Consider the following 19313-nt stretch of genomic DNA (forward strand, 5'->3'; position numbering starts at 1 on the left):
AAATGTTGCTCGTGGCAGCAAATCCAGCAAGCATTTGTTATGGTAGTATTTCTTGGTTAGGTGTTAGAATAACTTCAAAATATCTTCTTGAGCTTATGAACTGCAACTTTTAGAAATTTTTAATAACATATGCAGCTGCAGAACATCACCAGTATTCAAACAGTATGAACAAAGTGGATGTATGAGCACACTTACTGGGATACTGGAAATATTTTACAGGATTAATTAAGGCGGCAAACCCCAGTGAAGAACACAGTTAACTGGCCTAGGAAGCAAAGCATCAAATCAAATACTAGAATGGCATCTGTTTACCTCACTAATATATTAACAGTAATACATTCTGTTGGGTAACTGGTAGGTTCCAGTCACTTTTTACCCTGTCACCCTCCACATCTGCCTCTCCAAGCATTCCCTGAGTTTATTACCTGCAATTACCATTCACAAGCAACTACCCCTCTCACGTGCCCCAAAACTCCAGGGAGCAATTTCCTTGATTACATGGCCCACTCAGGAATAAACCTCAGAAACAGCTGATGCAGCTGTACCTATCCACATTGACTTCCATAAACATTGTACTAAAATCTTGGGAAACAAGTTTCAAGAGTGCTCAATTTATACACAGGAACACCTGAAAAGGCATGTTCTAGGGATCATGACTGGCTAAACAATTTCAAAATATATGATCTGAACATTTTACGTACTAAGTCTATACCATTACAAATCAAAACACAAATTTATACACCCGAAGTCTAGAGAAACTATGATAAAATCTAATCATCAAGTAATGCATTCATACTCTAATATAAAACAAACTTGGATTAGGGAAATAAGAATCTCAGAATGTTCTTAAGTCTGTACACACAAGAGGTATCCTTTTCAACGCATGAGAATGCCTACTATAAAAAAAAATAAAAATACTTTTTTCACATTTCCCTTTTGAAAATATTGGTTTGCTAATCTTAGAAAAAAGGGAAGCCAAGAGAAAAGTAGCTTGCCAAAGTAACTTTAAATTAGTTAGTTACCCTAACTACCCATGCACACAAGCAAAGAATTTGCTTCGTGCAGAAATGCAGAAGCCACAATGACAATTCTGCTTGTACAGTTCAGCAAATGCTTTTGCTAATTCAGTTCAGGTAACCAAATCAATAAAGCACATAGTTCAATGGACTCAGGCAAAACTCCAAGTTTAAAAAACAAGAAAAATCACAAATTTATTTGTTTCAGAAAATCAAAGATTAATGATACACTTTTCAGACCTAGCTATGCTGGTCTACTGGCCACCAGCTACTAAAAGGAGCAACCCCATCTCCCTTGCCCTCTGCACCCCTGATGCTGATGTGACCCTGTAGCAAAGGGATGGAAAAAAACAGAATGGCAATAAATCAACCCAAATAAAAAACAAAACAAACAAAACCCCCACAAACAAACAAAAAGGCCTCCCATATTTAGACTCCTTAGGTGTTTGCAGGTCACTGCAAGGTCAGCCAGAGACACCTCTGAGCGTCTGACTAAGGTGACAGGAGAGCAGGACCTCCTCCTTCAGAACCTCTGTGTTCGTTCTTAAGGAGGTTTAGCTGCCTAATTAAATTCCAAAGGTGGAGAGAGAAGGAATTATCTTCAAGTATCTAAAACAGAATCAGTTGCAGAAACAATAATAAGTAAAGAACTGTCTATTTCTCCCAGGGACAGGTAAAAAAAAATGGCTAGATTGGAGAGGGGGAAAAAGTTACATATGGAGCAAACAAGGAATTAAATTTTGCAACAGCCTGATCAGCAAAATAAGGAACTTTCCTTGAAAGCTTAAGTGCAGTTTAGACCACAACCTTCAATAGCACTTTTGGTATTCTTGTTTCTGTCCCTATGCAGTGGGAAAGAACCACAATGGGGCTGTTCTCTATTTTCCTTACTCCCATAAGGCTTTGTAAACAAGGCCACATTACAAATCTCTAACCCTCATCCTGAAAAGCAGCACATTCACATCTGAAGGCTGAAACAAATGAAGAAGCTATAAAAGTATATAGTAAGAAACTGATTTATTGTACAAGTACACACAATGAAATGCTGGGTTTAAGTCCTTGTTTTTTCTTAAGAAAAACCAGCAGGCTGTAAGAAAGAGCAATACAGGACCATGGTGATCAGAGCATTCAAAAAATAAAGGTGAAGAGACCTCATGCCATCAAAGAAGGAAATAAGTACCCCAAGTAGCTCAGGCAGAGAATAACAAATATTTTTAAGTGACTAAGGACAGCTCTTCCTGTCACCTCAGAGTACAGAACGCAGCAGTACGATGAAAGCTAAGAGTGAGAAGAGAAAGATTTTTTGTTTACTAACTGAAGTTCCACACTTGGAATGAAAAAACAGAATGAAAGCAGAATGAAAGAACATGGTTTTTGTCAGCATTTTGAGAAAAACTGTTTTAACATTAAATCTAACATGTTCAATATTTTACATATGAAGTATAAAATAAAACATTTTCCTCACAGCATCTTTAAAAATTAAAAATTATTTAAATTATTTTAAAAATTTAAAATTATTACTAATATTAATTTTAGTAGGAAAACCTAGGTCAGGAATGTTGGGAATATCTTAAATCAATTTAAGCCAGCAGAGATCCTCTCCTCTGCAAACCACCAGGGTATCTCAATACTCAAAATAAGTTAAAACCCAGAAGTGTCAAATTCGTACCAGTAAGGAAAGAGGACATTTTCACTCCCCTCCCTCTGCACACCTTCCCAAAAAAGAAAAATTTAAGGACAATTTTCTTCAACCTGTAGCAAAACTACCAGGGACAAAACAAGAGGCTACCACTGGGTCTAGTCATCCTTCCAATTTCAGACATTCCCACAAATGTGAGGAATGAGTTATGTACAATTAAGTTTTTCAGATTTCAGAAAAAAAAATAGGGACATACCCCCATTTTGAGTTCACTGAGGTGGTTAACCCCCAAAAATTAGTAAGATGCAAAACAAACCAGAAAAGACAATATACACAGAGCTATACTTTGTGGGATTAATAGGCATTTTTTTCAGAACAAGCAATTTCGAGAATGAACAAACCTACCTCCATGTCCAGAGATGATCAAAAAGGCAGTAAAATCATCTCCCCACTAAAAAGCTGTCCAGCAGAGAATTTAAGTCACCCCAGGCAACACCCTGAAATGTGCCAACAAGTGGGAATACTTGTGCTTCAACTGTACTTCTCCCCTGACTGTGAATTATCAATTTCACCATCCTCAGAACTGCAGCTGTTAAGTCAATTCCAGGTATAATTTGCAAAAATAACCCTAAAATGTTATGAGCTGGCAAACCACACATGTTTAATTAAGTGTAGTTTTACTGGACCCGTGGCCATTTCCCCCTGATTTACTTTCACAGCTGCAGCACTGACAGGAAACTTAAAGTCGTTTTTCTTCCCTGAGAAGTTGCAAATACACAAGTGATGAAACAAGCTGCATTTTGTAATACAAAATAGAGGTCCTGCAAACTAAATGAACTGGGCTTTAGGGCTTTTGCTTAACTTCTTTATGCTTCTGAGTAAATGCAGTGCAATCTAAAATCCAGTATTCATCCTTTCAGAAGCAGTTAATTGTGATTTTCACAGTACAAACATAACTTCTACATGGCCATGAGGATAAAAGAAATTCCTTTGATTGTATGCTACAGTAACCAAGAAAGAACCACAAAATATCATCAATGCATAGTGCCTATAGCATGTCTATTCTATCTTACATAAAACAATTGGTGAAGGGACTAAAGCAGCGTGTCACATGGGCTAGAAACTTGTTTTAAAAAAGGGGGAGAGAAAGAGTGTATGCCACAATACTCAAAAAATAGTAATGAACGGCCATATCAACAATTCCCCGAGAAGCTCCACCCTCCAAAGCCAAAAGTATATCTGAGTATCTCTCTTCTTCCAACAATATTCCTTAAATATAACCCAGTTACATCTTTCACACAGAAAATTACTGCATTATGTCCATTGGTATGTGTTGCAAAACAGGTGTCAGAACATGTTCCAATGGTCCCTTATGTTCTACATGGACTGCTGAGCAATTAAAAGGCTTGGTACTACCTATGCATGATAAAATGCTGTGTTTGCTGTAGATGCCAACTGTGTAAGTAACAGGACACACAGAAAGTCTTACTCTAGTTTTCTGTGTGGATTTCATTTACTCAGACAAGTACAAACATCTACTGTAATCAAATGTTTAACAGAAATCCCGCTGCTTGTTTGCAGGTCCTTCTCCAACAAAGTCTGAGGTTGAAAGGCCTCTTATGAAGAGCTGAAACAAAGAGGCACAGCCTGCCAGAAAGGGGGAGGAGGTGTGTGAGGGAAGGGGGACAAGTGTTTTGATATTTGAAGTAGACTCCATCTCCCAAAGCCTGCTGTCACAGTTATACCAATCCAGAGAGGGTCTGCTAAAGATGCACTGATCATAAAGACTGCATCTGGTCTTCTCAGGGATGGCACTGCATTCAAAGTAGAGCCATTCTGACCATTCTGCTGGATTAAGACCATAAAAACCTTTTTTGAATTCTGGGCTCCAGGAATGAGATAAGACTCTCAAAAGTAAGAGAAATGAGTGAGAGCAGCCGTAAGTGAACCAGACCCTGCAATAAAAATAGGAAGCAGAGTTCTTTGTCACATCCCTGCCCATCGTGCAGACTGCTTGGGCTGTCTGGTACCACACTGAGGAGTGGGGAAACACAGTGACCCTTCTCATCTCTCCCATGATTGTAAGACAAATTCACAACTTACTAAAAGTCAAATGAACTGACATAATTGAATTCCTTCTGCTGTGCAACACCATTTTTCACTGCTGACAATCATCCAAGCCCTAGGCATCAGAGATTCATTCCAATTTATCAGTAAAATAAAGGACTTATTAAAAAACTGCCCCTAAACAAAGACAGGGAGGAAAAAGAAACAGTCAGATTCAGCTATTCACTAGCCCTCTCTGAAACTTACTCCTGATGATCCAAGTGAAAGAGGCCACATGAGCACACACATTCCCCACCATGCACTGCGTGCTCCAGATAGCAAAGCAAGTTCCAAAATACTGGGGGGGGGGGGGGGGGGGAAATTTAAATTAATTTTTAAAACCCCAAGTAATTTCTGTGATTTTTTTTTCCACTGAAGTAGGATTTACAAAGTCTTCTGACAAGTGCAAAACCGTGGCTAAATTTAGAGAGCATGTTTAAACGGACTAAAAACATACAAATGCTTTTGTTGCAAGGAATCTATTTGTAAAATAACATAATTTTAAATTCTAATGCAAAAGCTTTCATGTAAGAAGAGTTGTGTTGCAAAAGACACAAATAAATTACCAGCACACAGGAATGTGTAATGGTACTCTTGTTATACAGCGTGAGGGAGTTCTGAAAACCTTGTCAAACTTCATTAAGAGGAATGTTATGCTTATTCAAAATTACTAAAACATTCCAGGCTTTTTTCACTGTCCTATGCAATAAAGCAAACCTATTAGCAGTACATTATAGCTGAGATGGCAAGAATTTGCTAATAGTTTCATGCTGATTAAGCAGCAGGCAGTAAGCGGTGCCCTGTGCCCGCCGCAGCGAGCACAGCCCTCCCCCGTGCCGCTGAATTACAACTCCGTGCTCAGCATGCAGCGGATCAGCTGGAGCCACCATCCTTTAGAGAACGTTCTCACTGAAACTGCAAGTGTAATAAAGTATGGCAGCACTGTCCGCCAAGCTGTCAGGGGGAAAAAGCGCTTTAAAGGACACGTATGTTTGTTTGAGGATATAGTAATGCTCCACACATGAAGCTGCTCTTGCAAGCTGACAGAAAGCTGGTGCTCAGCTGCAGAAAACACAGGTGGAATGGAAGCTGAACTTTCTGGGAGGCTCAAGAGAACAATTAATTAATAATCAATGTATTTTGAATTACTGGATACACCAATACTTTGCTGTTGATTTCTATGTTGTTTTCCAGCGAGATTTCCATTGAGCTCATATAAAAAGGTGAATTATGCAACAGCAGGCATTGTAGGAGCTCTGGATTCCAGGTCCCACGAGGGTCTGTAGAGTACCAGTGCTGAAAGCTGATCAGTCCACTGCCCAGAGAGCCTTCTGCAACACTGCTGGCAGTGTCAGCTTATTCTGCTGGATGACTCTGAAGATTTTGCAGTTCAGCCAGATTTAGTACAACAGCTATATTAAAGATAAAAAGCTTATTGGGAAAATTTAAGTGCCTGAATAGGCTTTAGGCTAACATTGCTCCAAATGCTTTTGTCTTCACAAGAGCAGTAATTGAGTATGGAGGGTGATTAGTTCTATCTCCCAAATAACACTTACTGGAAGCGTTAGCTGTGCATTTCAGATTGCCAATGAAATGGGGATTACAGGACAGGCAAACTATCTGGCACAGCAACAGTACAGCAATCACAACAAAACCTCCAGTGAAGCCTCAAGATGAGCCTTGCAGCCGTAAATCCCCTCAGAGGAATGCAGGGAAATGTTAAACTGCTAAACTCTGCTAAGAACACATACTTTCCATTTTAGCATATAGATTCATCTATTTTGAGCAGAAAATGAAGGTTTATGCCCCCTTTTGCCACAGCAGTGCAGAGCTTTGGGCCATACTGGCCGACACACCATGATAAAATGCATCTGGTAGCTGCAAGAAGTTACAAGTATCAATTTTTTAAAAAGTCATTTGTCATAAATCATGCCTTTATTGATATGCTTAGCATAATGCATTAATACGAGAAGATCCTTCAACATGAAGAAGATTCAGACCAAGAAGCTGTTTGATATGGTTTTAATGGCTTTTCATAGGCTTCTTTCTCCACATAAACCTTCCCTCAATACAGACTGAAGCTTAGAGATTACACAAAAGCCATTTTCCCCACACTATTCAAAATTTTTAACATATTTAAACAATTTCAGCTAACAAGCAATCTTTTAAATGGTTAAATTAAAATTAAGACATCATGTTCTCACTCATTTATCTTATTATTAAAATAGCTAAGCTAAAATGTCATTATTTTAGAAATCTAAATTCATTTTCACCGGGCAGATTTCAAAAAATGGTCACCATATTAGACTTTCTTGTCTTTAAAACCCACTAGTCCCTTTATTAAATTTGTATTCAGATCCAGTATCCTCTCACATGTTTACTGTGTAACACTGAATATAATTAGTGGGTTCTATGACAGACAGCAAGACTTTTTTTACAAGGTGCAAGACAAAGTCACTGTATAAGGACTTAGAGAAGAGATTATAATTCCATTTTCAAAGGAGTACTTGGTGTTTTAGGACACTGCATTTCTTTGGAATCCTCCCTGTCTCCCAGTATATTGGAATGGGACATTCACCAGCCTGCCTGAAGCAAACAAACCTTAAGGCAAAAAGCAATAGGTGGGAAAAATACTTAACGTTAAAATGAATATATTTTTTGTTTTTTCCAGTACTTTGCATGTGTTTTATGTTTAAAACTCCTCTAACCAGGAAAAATACCCCTGATTTTGGCACTTACAGAAACGAAATTCACAGCTCCACTAGAGAAGAATTTTAAAATTGAATTCCCATTGTAAGTTGGGCTCTTAACAAGCTCTTTATATATTGTCACCTCCAGTATACATAAGCACTCAGCTGTTTAGCTTGCATGTTGAACTTTCTAAATAAACCATAAAAATCCCACATATATTGGCATCTGTCACTTATACTGGAGGGGAGAGAGATATAAAGAATTAAGACAAGATGTCACAAGGCCTTCTAAATTCCCAAGACACTGCCTCTGTTCTCAAGACAATGTACGTGCTACAGCACACAAGCAAAACTCTGAGGTTTTGTTAGGGCTGCTTGAACCCCCCCAATCTCATGTATTTTAATGACTTGGGACAAAGAACGCCTCCTATTACATCACGTATAACATTTCTTTCTGGTAATGAAGGGTAAAGTAGAAAGCCAAGTCTCATGCCAGAGAAGACATACAGAGAACATTAGGTCAAGAATTCAGTTTAAAATTTTGCCTTAAAAGACATAATAGGATGAGCAAAATAAGTGTTATCAGTTAGCATATTTACATATTTATGAGGTGTTTCAAATTTTGAGCAGAGCAGGATTATTTCCCTCAATAGCTGTTTAAGACCATACAAAAGGAAGCCTGTACCTAATTATGACATGGTGCTTCTAAGATATTTTTAATTTTCAGCTTTTAACTGAGCTAGAACAGGCTGTGATCACTCCAGTTTTAACGCTGGGATTCTATTTTGCAAAAGTATACTGAATAGCAGGAAGAACATTTTTAGGAATATATCCAACCCACTGTGCCTAAGTTAAAGAAGTTAAAGATTTTTTTAATATCACTTTTGAGGGTTTTTTTAAAATGCTAAAGCCAAGTACACAATTGTACAGACTTTTCTTAAAATTCCCAAAATACTCAGCAATAGACTATATGTGCTGCTTACAGCAGAATTGAGCAAAGCAATAAAATTCTCATGGGAACCTCAACCAGGTTGCATCTCTTTTTTTCTCTCTACAACTACTGAAAATAGAAGTATTTGTTGTTTGACTGTATTTCTTAGTCTGTTTCTCTCTACTTGCAGACAGTTTGTTGGCACCCAGTGTAAGGACAGAAAGCATGAAACACTCAGCCATGCATTTCTGCAGTTTTTCTTCCCCTTTATTTTCCTTACACTAGCAAGAATGTGTTTCATTTCCAATAACAGCTATTTCTGCAAATCAGTATCTCGAAAGAGAAGTATACCTTTTTCATTGAATTTTGTGTTTCAACATGAAAATGTTAAAATAACTCTGCAACTTCCACTTTACTTCAATGAATATTAAATCAGCGATTTTTGTTTCAGATGGCAGTTAAGAAGATATAAAAAGACTCAGTATTTGTGGAATTTTATTTACTTTGTAATTCTGAGGCTGCACTCAAGCAGATCCATCCATACCAAGAAGAACAGAGAAGGCTGGATCGGGGCTCAAATCATCATTTAACACAATACCTTGAGAAGCAAAGCAGCAGTTTATGGATAGACAGTAATGATATGAGAGCAGGATAAGCACACACAGTTCCTGAGACAATCTATGGGCACAGAATTTAAATACAGCCCTTCAAGCTACTTTTCTCAGAAAACTGATTGCAAAGAAAGAATTTGTCAATGTAGCACCACCTCAGCACAACATTCACTTCAATTGTTTTAATAAACAGCACACCAAAGACCTGCAGCAGCTGGAAAGAGCTGTTTTACAGCCCTCACAATGCTGTACAGGGAATCATCAACTCTTAGGTTTGGACACAATCTGCTGAGGCTTTAAAGATTTACAAAACAAGAAAAGAATAAGAGTTTAGAGCTAGATTTTTAGCGTAACACTCAGGATTTGGATTTTTCTGTTTTTCCATAAAAGAAAAAAACCCCACAAGCCTAAGTACATATCTAAGTTTTGCTCAAATGATAGCTACAGTAGCAATTTATGAACTAGCAAAAAGCAAAAATGGATGCAGTAGTTTTTACATATATAATTAACTGAAAAGTACGCAAAACTTAAAAATAAAATTTACACCTTGGTGGAGCACAACTCACAACCTTGTGAAATACCAAGACAGGGCTCTCTTTGAGACTGAAGCATGGAAGAATGAAAATAAAAATTATCTCAAGTTGAGCATCCCTCATCCTGTGTCTTCTCAGGCAGTCACAGAAGCACGACCCTTCAGGCTGGCAAAGGCAAAAAGAATGAAAGCAAGGGAAGGTGGAGGCTGGAGCTTTTACTGAGGAGGCTGCAGGGGGCAACTGATGAGGAGCTGCCATGGGCACAAGCAAGCAGATGAGCTCAGTGAGCAGAAGAGAGAGGGACAGAGGGACAGAGCTGTGTGACCAGCAGGCCCCTGGCAGGGCCACACTGCCTCTCCCCACGCTCCTGCTCCCTGCCTAAGGCAAGGCAGCCCCACAGCCTGGCTGTGAAGAGCTCTCCTGAGAGGAAGCATTGCAGTTCCCTGGCACAGCTGGTGGGCACCAGCACCATGGGGTAACACATACTGCTGCAGGAAAAGCACAGAGCCTCGGGGAAGCATGAAAATGCCATTACAAGTTAGAGTGCAGCACCCGGGAGGGATGAACACAACAAAGTCACAGCCAGGACAAACTGACTTATCTGGATGACAGAAAAAAAGACAGTACTGACAAACACATCTCATGAAGTTGTTGTGAGAAAGCTTAAAGTTGGTAGTCACACTATATGAAGTGCAAATCAAGATCAAAGGGCTATCAAGAACAGCTGCCCCTGTTTTTTTTATATCTCATATATACAGAGAGCACAGGTATATAGGTATACACCTACACACACAGTCCCCCGTGCCTAAAGCACAATGCAGCTATGCATGACAAACATCTATTAGTTTTTCCAGTTGGATGAAGATATGCAAGAATTGATAAGAATAGTGCCAAGCATGTTGATAAATCTTCAGTGGTGGGGGCTGGGGGGAGGAGAGAAGCACCTGCATTCAATTTCAATAGGAAAAGCAGTCAAATCAAAGTCACTCAAGAACCTCATTTACTGTTCCAACACTTTAGTGCAGGATAAAGCTTCTTCCAAATACTTAAAAGACGAACAATAGTTATGTGCAACACTATAACATTTCTGTTGTACCATGAATCATTTCCAAACAATATCCTGGTGAACTTTCAAGCTCTCTAGAAAATAAATGAGCATGCAATATTACTAGACCCATTGAACAACCAGCTGAGAGTCCAGAAAGTTTGCTAACTGTATTTTTGTTTTTATCAGACATAACATTTTACTACAGTATTGCATAAGCACTTGTTGCCTGAGTCCCATCACATCAGTGACAATAAAAAGGCAAGTGTGTCCTCGAGTCCTTCACATCTGCTGACTTTGCACTAGACTGTGACTCCCCAGGCTGCCATAAAGGAGTTCCTTACAGGTAGTGACAACTCGTCACAACACTGCCCAGGCCAGCACCACCACCTCCCTGCAGCACTGGAAATAAATATTTGTACAGCCAGGTGGTGACTAGAGCAGCAAAGTGATTCAGCTGAACAACAATCCACAAAAGCAAAAGATGGCAACTGTGTACACTACACATCAGCAGAAAACAGACATAAAACTCTGCTCTTCAGCACTGCATTTAAACAAAATACCAGGAAGTTGCTTAATTTGACTAGATGATCTGAAGATCATCCAGAAGCCTTAGGAAAACTATCTTAAAAGGGAATAATTAAAACTACAGTATTTAAATTCAAAATGTAATACATAATTTCAGATTTAAAATAGGAGTCCAAGTTTCTAATCATGATTTTGATTATAAGCAGAAGGTGAAACCAGATAATTTAACATCAAAACTCAACATAAGCAATAACCTAAATTAATTCAGACAGCTCCTCAACTTCTAGCTTTCATTTACAAAACTTATCAGATAGAAAACTAGAATGTATTAAAATACAGACTCCAAACACCTATGCCAGTCTTCACATCATAGTACACAAGCTCCAAATCTCTGCCAAAAGAGTTTACAAAGATAGGACAAACTATCCAAAGATGGGGGAAATATATACCAAAATTACCTCCTTTTCAAGATGAGAGAGGCCAGGAACTGCATGTTATTTAGAATACAGAGACACCATGAAATTTGCATTCTGCATTTTCGTTCCGCACCATTTCCTACCACTGACATTCTCTGTGCTTGTTTGAATGCCTCTCTGCACTAACTTAGCACTTTCATATCTACCAGAATAGAACTATAATCTACTAGAAATCTGTCTTTCCCAAGAACTAGGTCAGAACACCTTTTAAGACAGGCTAAATTCAAAATTGATACAAAGATTCTAACAGTATATTGTTCAGTTACTCACTATCAGAGAAGTAATTTGGAAATCCTCAGTTCTTACTATCCTGAACGACTGTTTTGTTCAGAAGTATTGTCCTTAGCTTTAGAACAAACTCCACATAAAGGCAAAAGCCATTTGTCTCTATTGTTTTTAAATCAAACATACCTGGCAAGGCATGTCAGAGACAGATCAGCTGTTTGGGTACTAGATATGCAAAGATTTTGCTTGCTTTTTTTTAAGCACAAATGTCTACTATTCCAGAGAGCTGCCTAAAAAAAAAAAAAAAAAAAAAAAAAAAGGAAAAAAGCGTTTTGCATTTTATTCTACAGAGTCATACGTTCCCTGATGTTTTGTCACCCTGCTGTGAAACAAATGATACTTTCTTTAGGATTCTACAGAATAACAGCACCTTTGTTCTATAGGCAAGCCCTGCAATATTAAACAATATCGTAACCTAGATCATAACCAGGTAAAGACATAGCAAAAGCAATTGTTTGTACCCAGAGCTATGTGAGAGAACAAGATATTACCAAATATTCTCAAAACAGTCTCAGGCAGAGTTTTACCTATTACAGTCCTTTCTGTGTCTGGTGGTTCCCTACTTCAAATGACAGAACCACTGCCAACAGGAAAAAGCAAGTCCCCAGTATCTCCAGCTGCTTTCAACTTAGGCAGCAGGGAGACAAAACTCCCATTCCTTTTCCTAGGGCTGCTTTCCTGTTAAAACATTTACTTCACCATCCCTAAAGACTCTGTCATCACCCTGCTGAGGCTGGCACTTGGCACAAATTCAAAAGAAAAGGCAGGTGGGGCAGAATGCACCAAAACTCACACATTGCACACTAGAAATTACACTTTTCTAAGTAAAAACAGAAAAATCAATTCCATATTATGACTATTATTCCTTAAGCAAGGCAGCTTGAGCTTCATTTGAACTAGGAAGTAATTCTACCAGGATAAAAGCCGCAGGTCTACTCATCTAAATCAGTGCCTTCAAAGTTCCATTTCACCATTTTCTGCATGAAATTAGGGTAAATAGGAGTGCAAGAGTCAAAAGACTGTGTTGGCACTTGCAGAATTTTGACAGTGCACTAGACGTTTGTTTCATGTCTGAAAGCACAACACAAAGCTGCATGTACCAAGCAGATCTGTAGCTTACTCAGCTGAGCATTCCATCACCAGTATTAGAACAAGCCAGTCAACTAAAACCAACTTGTCTCACAGGTCGTGATTTTCTGACAAGTGCCCCACACAGATAATGCTGGTGCTTGCTGTTTACTTTTCTTAAGGAAGCTCAATGTGATTTGCAGCAGGGATGGGCAGAGCAGCATATGGGATATGGGCTGTAGGCAGCCTTAGTGGCATACAAGGGCTGCTCATTTTAGGGCACCTAAATCCAGATTTACTCACCTGGACTGAGAGGGAGAACTATCAGCAACCTGATTTACATGTTAAAACTACAGAGGCCAAGCTGATCACAAACAGCAGCACCATAAAGTGAAACTATCCAGACCTGTCAACACTGTGTAGGAAAAAAAAAAACCCACATACACAAAACCAGCCAGGAAAAATATTCCCTAATATTATCTGTCCAGAACCCTTGACTTATTAATGTAATTTAGCAAACATTTCAAGCTGTTTACAACAGCTTTACTCTAGCAGCAGCTACCAAAATCACAGAAAAAAAAAATCATGTTTTATAAAACTCCTTAAATTATAAAGCTTTTAGTTCCTTGTCATTGAAAGTAATTCTTCACCTCATTATAATGTGCATATTATTTCAGCATTTAACATCATTAAAATAACAAGTGCTGTTTTTAAGAAGGTTAGAGACTAAAGGATGGTACTTAAAACATAATTCAAACTACTACATTATACATATCACCATGAATCTGCAAACATGTTCAGTTTTATTAAGAAAAAAATCTTGCATGCTTCCTTCATACTGTCAAATTACTCATCTCTTGGACAAATTAATGAAATTTAAAAAACAGCATGAAATTTCTTATCATAGAAGCAAACTGATTCTGTTCCTCACAAAACAGTGAGAGCCATTTATTTAAGAGGTTTAATGTTTGACCAGCAAGGCAGTCTAACACTAAAAATCTGCCACTAGTCTTTCAACTAAGTGACAAAGTCAAGAACACCAAGATCTCCAGAAGATATGCTGACATCCACAGAAACAGAAAATATTTTATTTTCCTGACTAAAAAGTTACTGCAATCACACAGAAATGGCAAAGGCAAGACAGAAAGAGCTCTTTAAGATCTTTACTACTCAGAATTAATCAAAGCAAAACAGCCATCCTAGTGATAATCCCCTTTAGTGCTTCACAGTTTATGCAATAGTCAATTACTAAAGAGGATGAAAGACAGAACAATCTTTGCAAATAGGTCACTGTCTATATTTATAATGATTAAAACCAACCTGTTGCTAAAAGTAACTTTTAATAAGCATAAAAAGTAACATTTAGACAGTACATTTACTCTTAAATACATTCTATGTCTCCTATGACAAAAGAGGTAACATGCTAAAAAGTAACATTTAGACAGTGCCATGTATTTACTCTTAAATACATTCTATGTCTCCTATGACAAAAGAGGTAACATGCATCAAAAACAAAGTTATTTCCCATAGGTTATCCATTAGCATTGCCAAAAGCAGATTTTAATTGCTGTCTGCAATTTTATCATAAAGTATCATCCTCAAAGATATCACCTAAACATTCTTGACATGATCTCTGATTTATCCAACTCTCTCCCTGTCTGCACACCTTCTCTCTCAGAACCTGGTAGGAAAGCAAGCACTGCCCAGGGTGCTTTTTAAAAACTTTTAAAGACTTTTAATGTCTTCTTTTCCTTCAGCTTTTCCTGCCTGTTTAGGCATGCCTGAACGTGTGCTTTTTTTTTTTTTTTTTTACTTCAGAACAATTACCCAGGTCTCTGCTTCTAATGCATACTGCTCAGACATCCCATCTGCTTCTTTCAAGTACTGTCCATATCTGTTAAAGAATCACTCTTTCAGAACTCTCCTTCCCCACATCCTTGGCCTTCCTGAGGAATATTTTTGCCCTTTCCTTGGGATCAGGACATGACACCTGACACCATTTTCCTAAAATTGTATTGAACTTCATTGATTCTCACAGCTTTGAGTGCCACCATTGTCGCAGTGATTCTTACACCCAGCTGTGCATTCACTCAAACCATTTCATTCAGTTCCAATTCGACCTGCAGTTACTGTCAACACCAGAGATTTAAATCTGGTTAAACTGGAGCTTGTTTCCTCTCAAGCCCTACTTCCTCTCATTACCTCCAGCCCCCCACAGTTCAAGTCCATAAACTAATGTATGGTTCTTACAATGCCTTATCCACCAGAGTGGCAATGAACAGTTGTCATTTCTTTGTATAAAATGTCAAGAATGTTCATTATCCAGTCCTGATGTTTCTCTCGACCAAACCCCTTGCTACATCTTCATTAGCAAATACTTCTGCTCACACTGCCAACCCTCTGTCCTCCACATATTTAATCTACTAAAAAATCCTTCCTTTTTGCATTACTTTGGAGGCTCTGGATCTTCCAGTATTTCTACAGCCAGCAAGCCTATGACTTCAAGACTGTACAGTTGCAGAACCAGCACTTCATTACTGGAAAGGAGGAGGAGGAAAATCTTCAGGGAATAATGTAACCACTTAGAAAGATCTCACAAGAGAAGCATTCCTCTGTATCTCATATATTTGTACTCAAGGACAGTGAAAACACACTGAAGGTCGGGCTAAAGCTGAATGCTATCACCTCAACACCACCAAAAATTACTTACATGAGGGCAATATTAAGGTAATTCTATCTTCTAATCTTACAAATTTAAGAGAAAACACCTGTAGCTTAGAGTTTATTATAATGCAGACTGCATAAACTGAACTCCACAGCAGGCAGGGGAGGGAGAAGCAGTCAGTCTTGTGAAGTGAAATCCTGTTTGTGCGTGAAAGCCAGGAACTTGATGTTCTCACTACAGACTAAGAGCAATAAAAACAGCTTTCTGAGCCATTAATTTCTACACAGCTGATTTCTACTAAACAATGCTCATTATTGAAAGAATTCTAAAAAAACTGCCAAGCTGTTCCAGTGAGAAGGCTGGCACTCTGAACATCCAGACTGAGCTAACGGTGACATCAGTTCTACCACTGCTTTAATCCCCACGGCTACTAAATGTCAAACATTTTCATTGTATTTAAAGAGCTTGCAATTATGCACCATGAGATTAAGTTACAAAATAAGGCAAACTGCAAAGCACAGCAAGCATCTGCACTCTTGTTGCCCAAGATTCTCATAATGGCAAGTGAAACTGCCAAGCATTTTCCACAGCCAAAATGTAGCATTTTTAGCATTTGTTATTCTTAAACACTGTGAAAGCCACACCCCCTTCAGACCTCCCATAACAGCGTTTACAATACATGCATTGCTGCCCCACTCAAATACAAATTTATAAATCAGTTGTAGCGTTGAATAAAGTATAGTGGGAAGAGGGGAGAACAGTGAAAAGATTAAGTGTCACTGCATCAGGAGGCACAAAGTCCAGTGGAAACTGAGCTGCAGGCCATATATTTATTATTGACAAAAGACACCCATGCAATATTAATTCCATCTGCTTTAGAGAAGGAAATGCATCAAATTATAGTCAACACAGAAGAAGGAACTGTTCTACCATGTAATACAAATTTTAATGTGGTAAACTATTTAAAGCAGGATATACTTTCCAAACATTCCTTGGTATTTTCATCATTTGTTTGGCAATTGATTAATATGGCAGTAACATGCCAACACACACTTCTAAAATAAATACCTAGTAATCACTTTATCGTGCCAAGTTCAGAGTAGTTCATATCAACTACACTGAGCTAGGGCAGTGCTGCAAAGAAAGTGCAAGAAAGCTCATGGACTCACACTGCATAAGAAAGACATCACTGAAGAAAATATATTAAATTCAGTAATCCTATTCATTCCATAATATTTGGGGGAGGGGTGATGAAGTTAAAACTAACATTGAATACACACATACTAGAGACATGATGTCCCATAACTACAGAAACTCTGAATATCCAAAATGATGCCAAGAATACAGTAGGATATTGAAAAGCTACAGGTTCTGAGTATTTCAATAAATATATATACACACAGTTCAAGACTCTTAATTCACCTAATCAATATTGTGTCTTTAAGATCTTCCCATACTGACTCGTTCCAGCCTAGTCTTCATTGTTTCTTACCAGCAAAGTACTGATTCACAGCTCTCAATAGGAAAACTTTTCATGTCTAAAGTTAGCATCAAGTTTGATTTGAGATACTCTGGTAAAACAGTTTCATACTACAGATTAAGTTCAAGAGTCGGGAGTTTTTAACAGAATTTAAAATGATTTAATAGGTCCCTAAAGAAAGATGGGGAAGGCGAGTGTGAGGTGGGGGAATTATCTATACACACACATATATAAATATATAACTATGTGTATGCACACATACATCACTGGTTTAAGAGCAAACCTGGATTACAATAGACTAATTAACCGTACTAGAAGTGACCTGATTAAGTCAGAGTTCTAATCTTTTGATGGGGGTGGGGGATGCCTGTTAAAAAAAAAAATTAAGAAGTGAGAGAAACTGCTTTACCAAGGACAAAGGCCGTCAATGCTCAGTTTTAGCCTGAAGTAGGAGTACATCATTCCTGAGATTCTTCCATACTAATTAACAAACTCACATGTTTTGAGTTTTAATCCAGAGTAAAGTTGTGAGAAGCAGAATTGGCAGGGCTAACTCATTAAAACAGTCTACAAATAAAATGATCAAGCCAGAAATTCAACTCCATGTAAGTCTTAAGTGTAATTAAACCCACTAAGACATTAATTTACAGTTCTTATGTTATCTATACACACTTAGGGAAAACTGACAGTAACTTGCACATTTCAACAGGCCAAGTCATGAGGAGTTGCAGCAGTAGGCTCCCTTCCTCTGAAAGAAAATATAACCTGAATTCCGTGTCATATTAAAACAATCTTAATATAGAAACACTGTTGTTCTTTCTTTAAATCACAGAATAATGTAAATGGAATCAATTCCCATAGCACAGAAATTCTGCAAGAACTAAGCACATGAACTGTTTTGATTTTAGTAACAATTTCACGCTGACAGAAGACACTTTTATTTGAACAATTGGAAATTTTTGAAAATAAGTCTCAAAATAAATTTTTGGAAATAAGTCTCTTATGGCAATAAAAAAAGAAAACCAATCAGATGTGAGGGCCATTTTTTAGCTTACCTGCACTTGTTCTGTAGAACTACTACTGAGCTCATCTCCAGACTCTGAATCTTGGTGAATTTTTTCTGAGCCTTCTCCTGCTGAATCACAAGATTGTTCATGCAAAAAGCTGGTCTTCTCTATTTCCAAGAACTCCGGGCATGGGAAATGACCCATGGAAATGGTTCTAAACTGATTAGAAACCTTGGGAGATTGCAACTCATTGTTAAGTTTTCCATTGTTGTGGGTAAGGTCCAGACTCAAACCAAAAGTTTGACAGGGGCTATTGTTCGGTCCCAGATTTTGATTGGCATCTCGAACTAAGCAAGAAACTTGAACTGGAGAAGATTTTCCAAAACTAGAAAGCTCTGGTGACTTATTCACATTTTCTGTTGATCTCTGTAATCCATGTGTCAACTTCAAGGTGTTATTTGGCAACATGCTTGCCTGCTTCACAGGTGGCATCAGTGCTTTCCGGGGTATTTCCTTCACATATTGAGCTGGCACATAAAAGGGTTTGGAATTTTCGTCTCTTTTGACTTGCCACCAATCATCATTAGTCTTTTTCACTAAGATGTATTTCTCCCCTTGCTTGATCACAATTTTCTTGTCCTTGGCCTCATACTCATAGTCGTACTCCACTTGAATGTAAAACTGTCCTGGAAGCATCTTCCCACCCTTATCAGCCATTTCTATCTGAAAAGAATTCACCTTTTCAGACAAAAGGTAAGCGACATTCTGTTTCAGTGTTATCTTCCTGTTAATGTTCAGAGCTGTAAGAAAAAAAAAAAGTATATGTAATCAAGTGGCTGTTTAAGAGCACTTTGGATAAAAATAATTTTCAAAAAATCCTGCCTACTTAGACTAATTGATGGAAACATGCAGTATTTTCAGATATCCTTCTGAGTGTTGAAATAGAAAATCAGTAGAACAACTTAGGTCACTGATTGAGCTGTCCTATTCACACAAGCCTCCTGCTATCAAGTGGCTCATTAGCTTCATTAATTAATTAGTTATTGTTTCTATTACTGATTAACATTGATTGATCATTGGGGATTTGGTGAGGGGGCTGATTGACTCAATCTCTTCCTTACATAGAAGCTTAATTTCTCAAATAAACTGTTAATACACTAATTTTAATCAAAATATTCCAAAGAACACTTATTTACCTCACAGAAAACCTGATCTAACCAAATGTTTAAGGGC

General features: G+C 38.0%; 1 protein-coding gene across 11 annotated transcripts in view; it reads right to left on the minus strand.

Moving 5' to 3' along the window:
- Positions 1-19313, minus strand: part of ARHGAP12 (Rho GTPase activating protein 12) — a 75502-nt gene that overhangs the window by 51644 nt on the left and 4545 nt on the right. For all 11 annotated transcript variants that reach the window (XR_005952968.1, XM_041408557.1, XM_041408556.1 and 8 more), the window contains one exon: positions 18129-18880. Coding sequence is in view for 10 of the 11 variants with exons in the window: in XM_041408557.1 (XP_041264491.1) it covers positions 18129-18797 (669 nt within the window). In the remaining variant the exon portion in view is untranslated. The remainder of the gene's footprint in view (positions 1-18128; positions 18881-19313) is intronic.

The sequence above is a fragment of the Onychostruthus taczanowskii genome, unplaced genomic scaffold, assembly GCF_017590055.1.
Source record: "Onychostruthus taczanowskii isolate IOZ18803 unplaced genomic scaffold, ASM1759005v1 scaffold3, whole genome shotgun sequence".
In the NCBI taxonomy this organism is placed as follows: Eukaryota; Metazoa; Chordata; class Aves; order Passeriformes; family Passeridae; genus Onychostruthus; species Onychostruthus taczanowskii.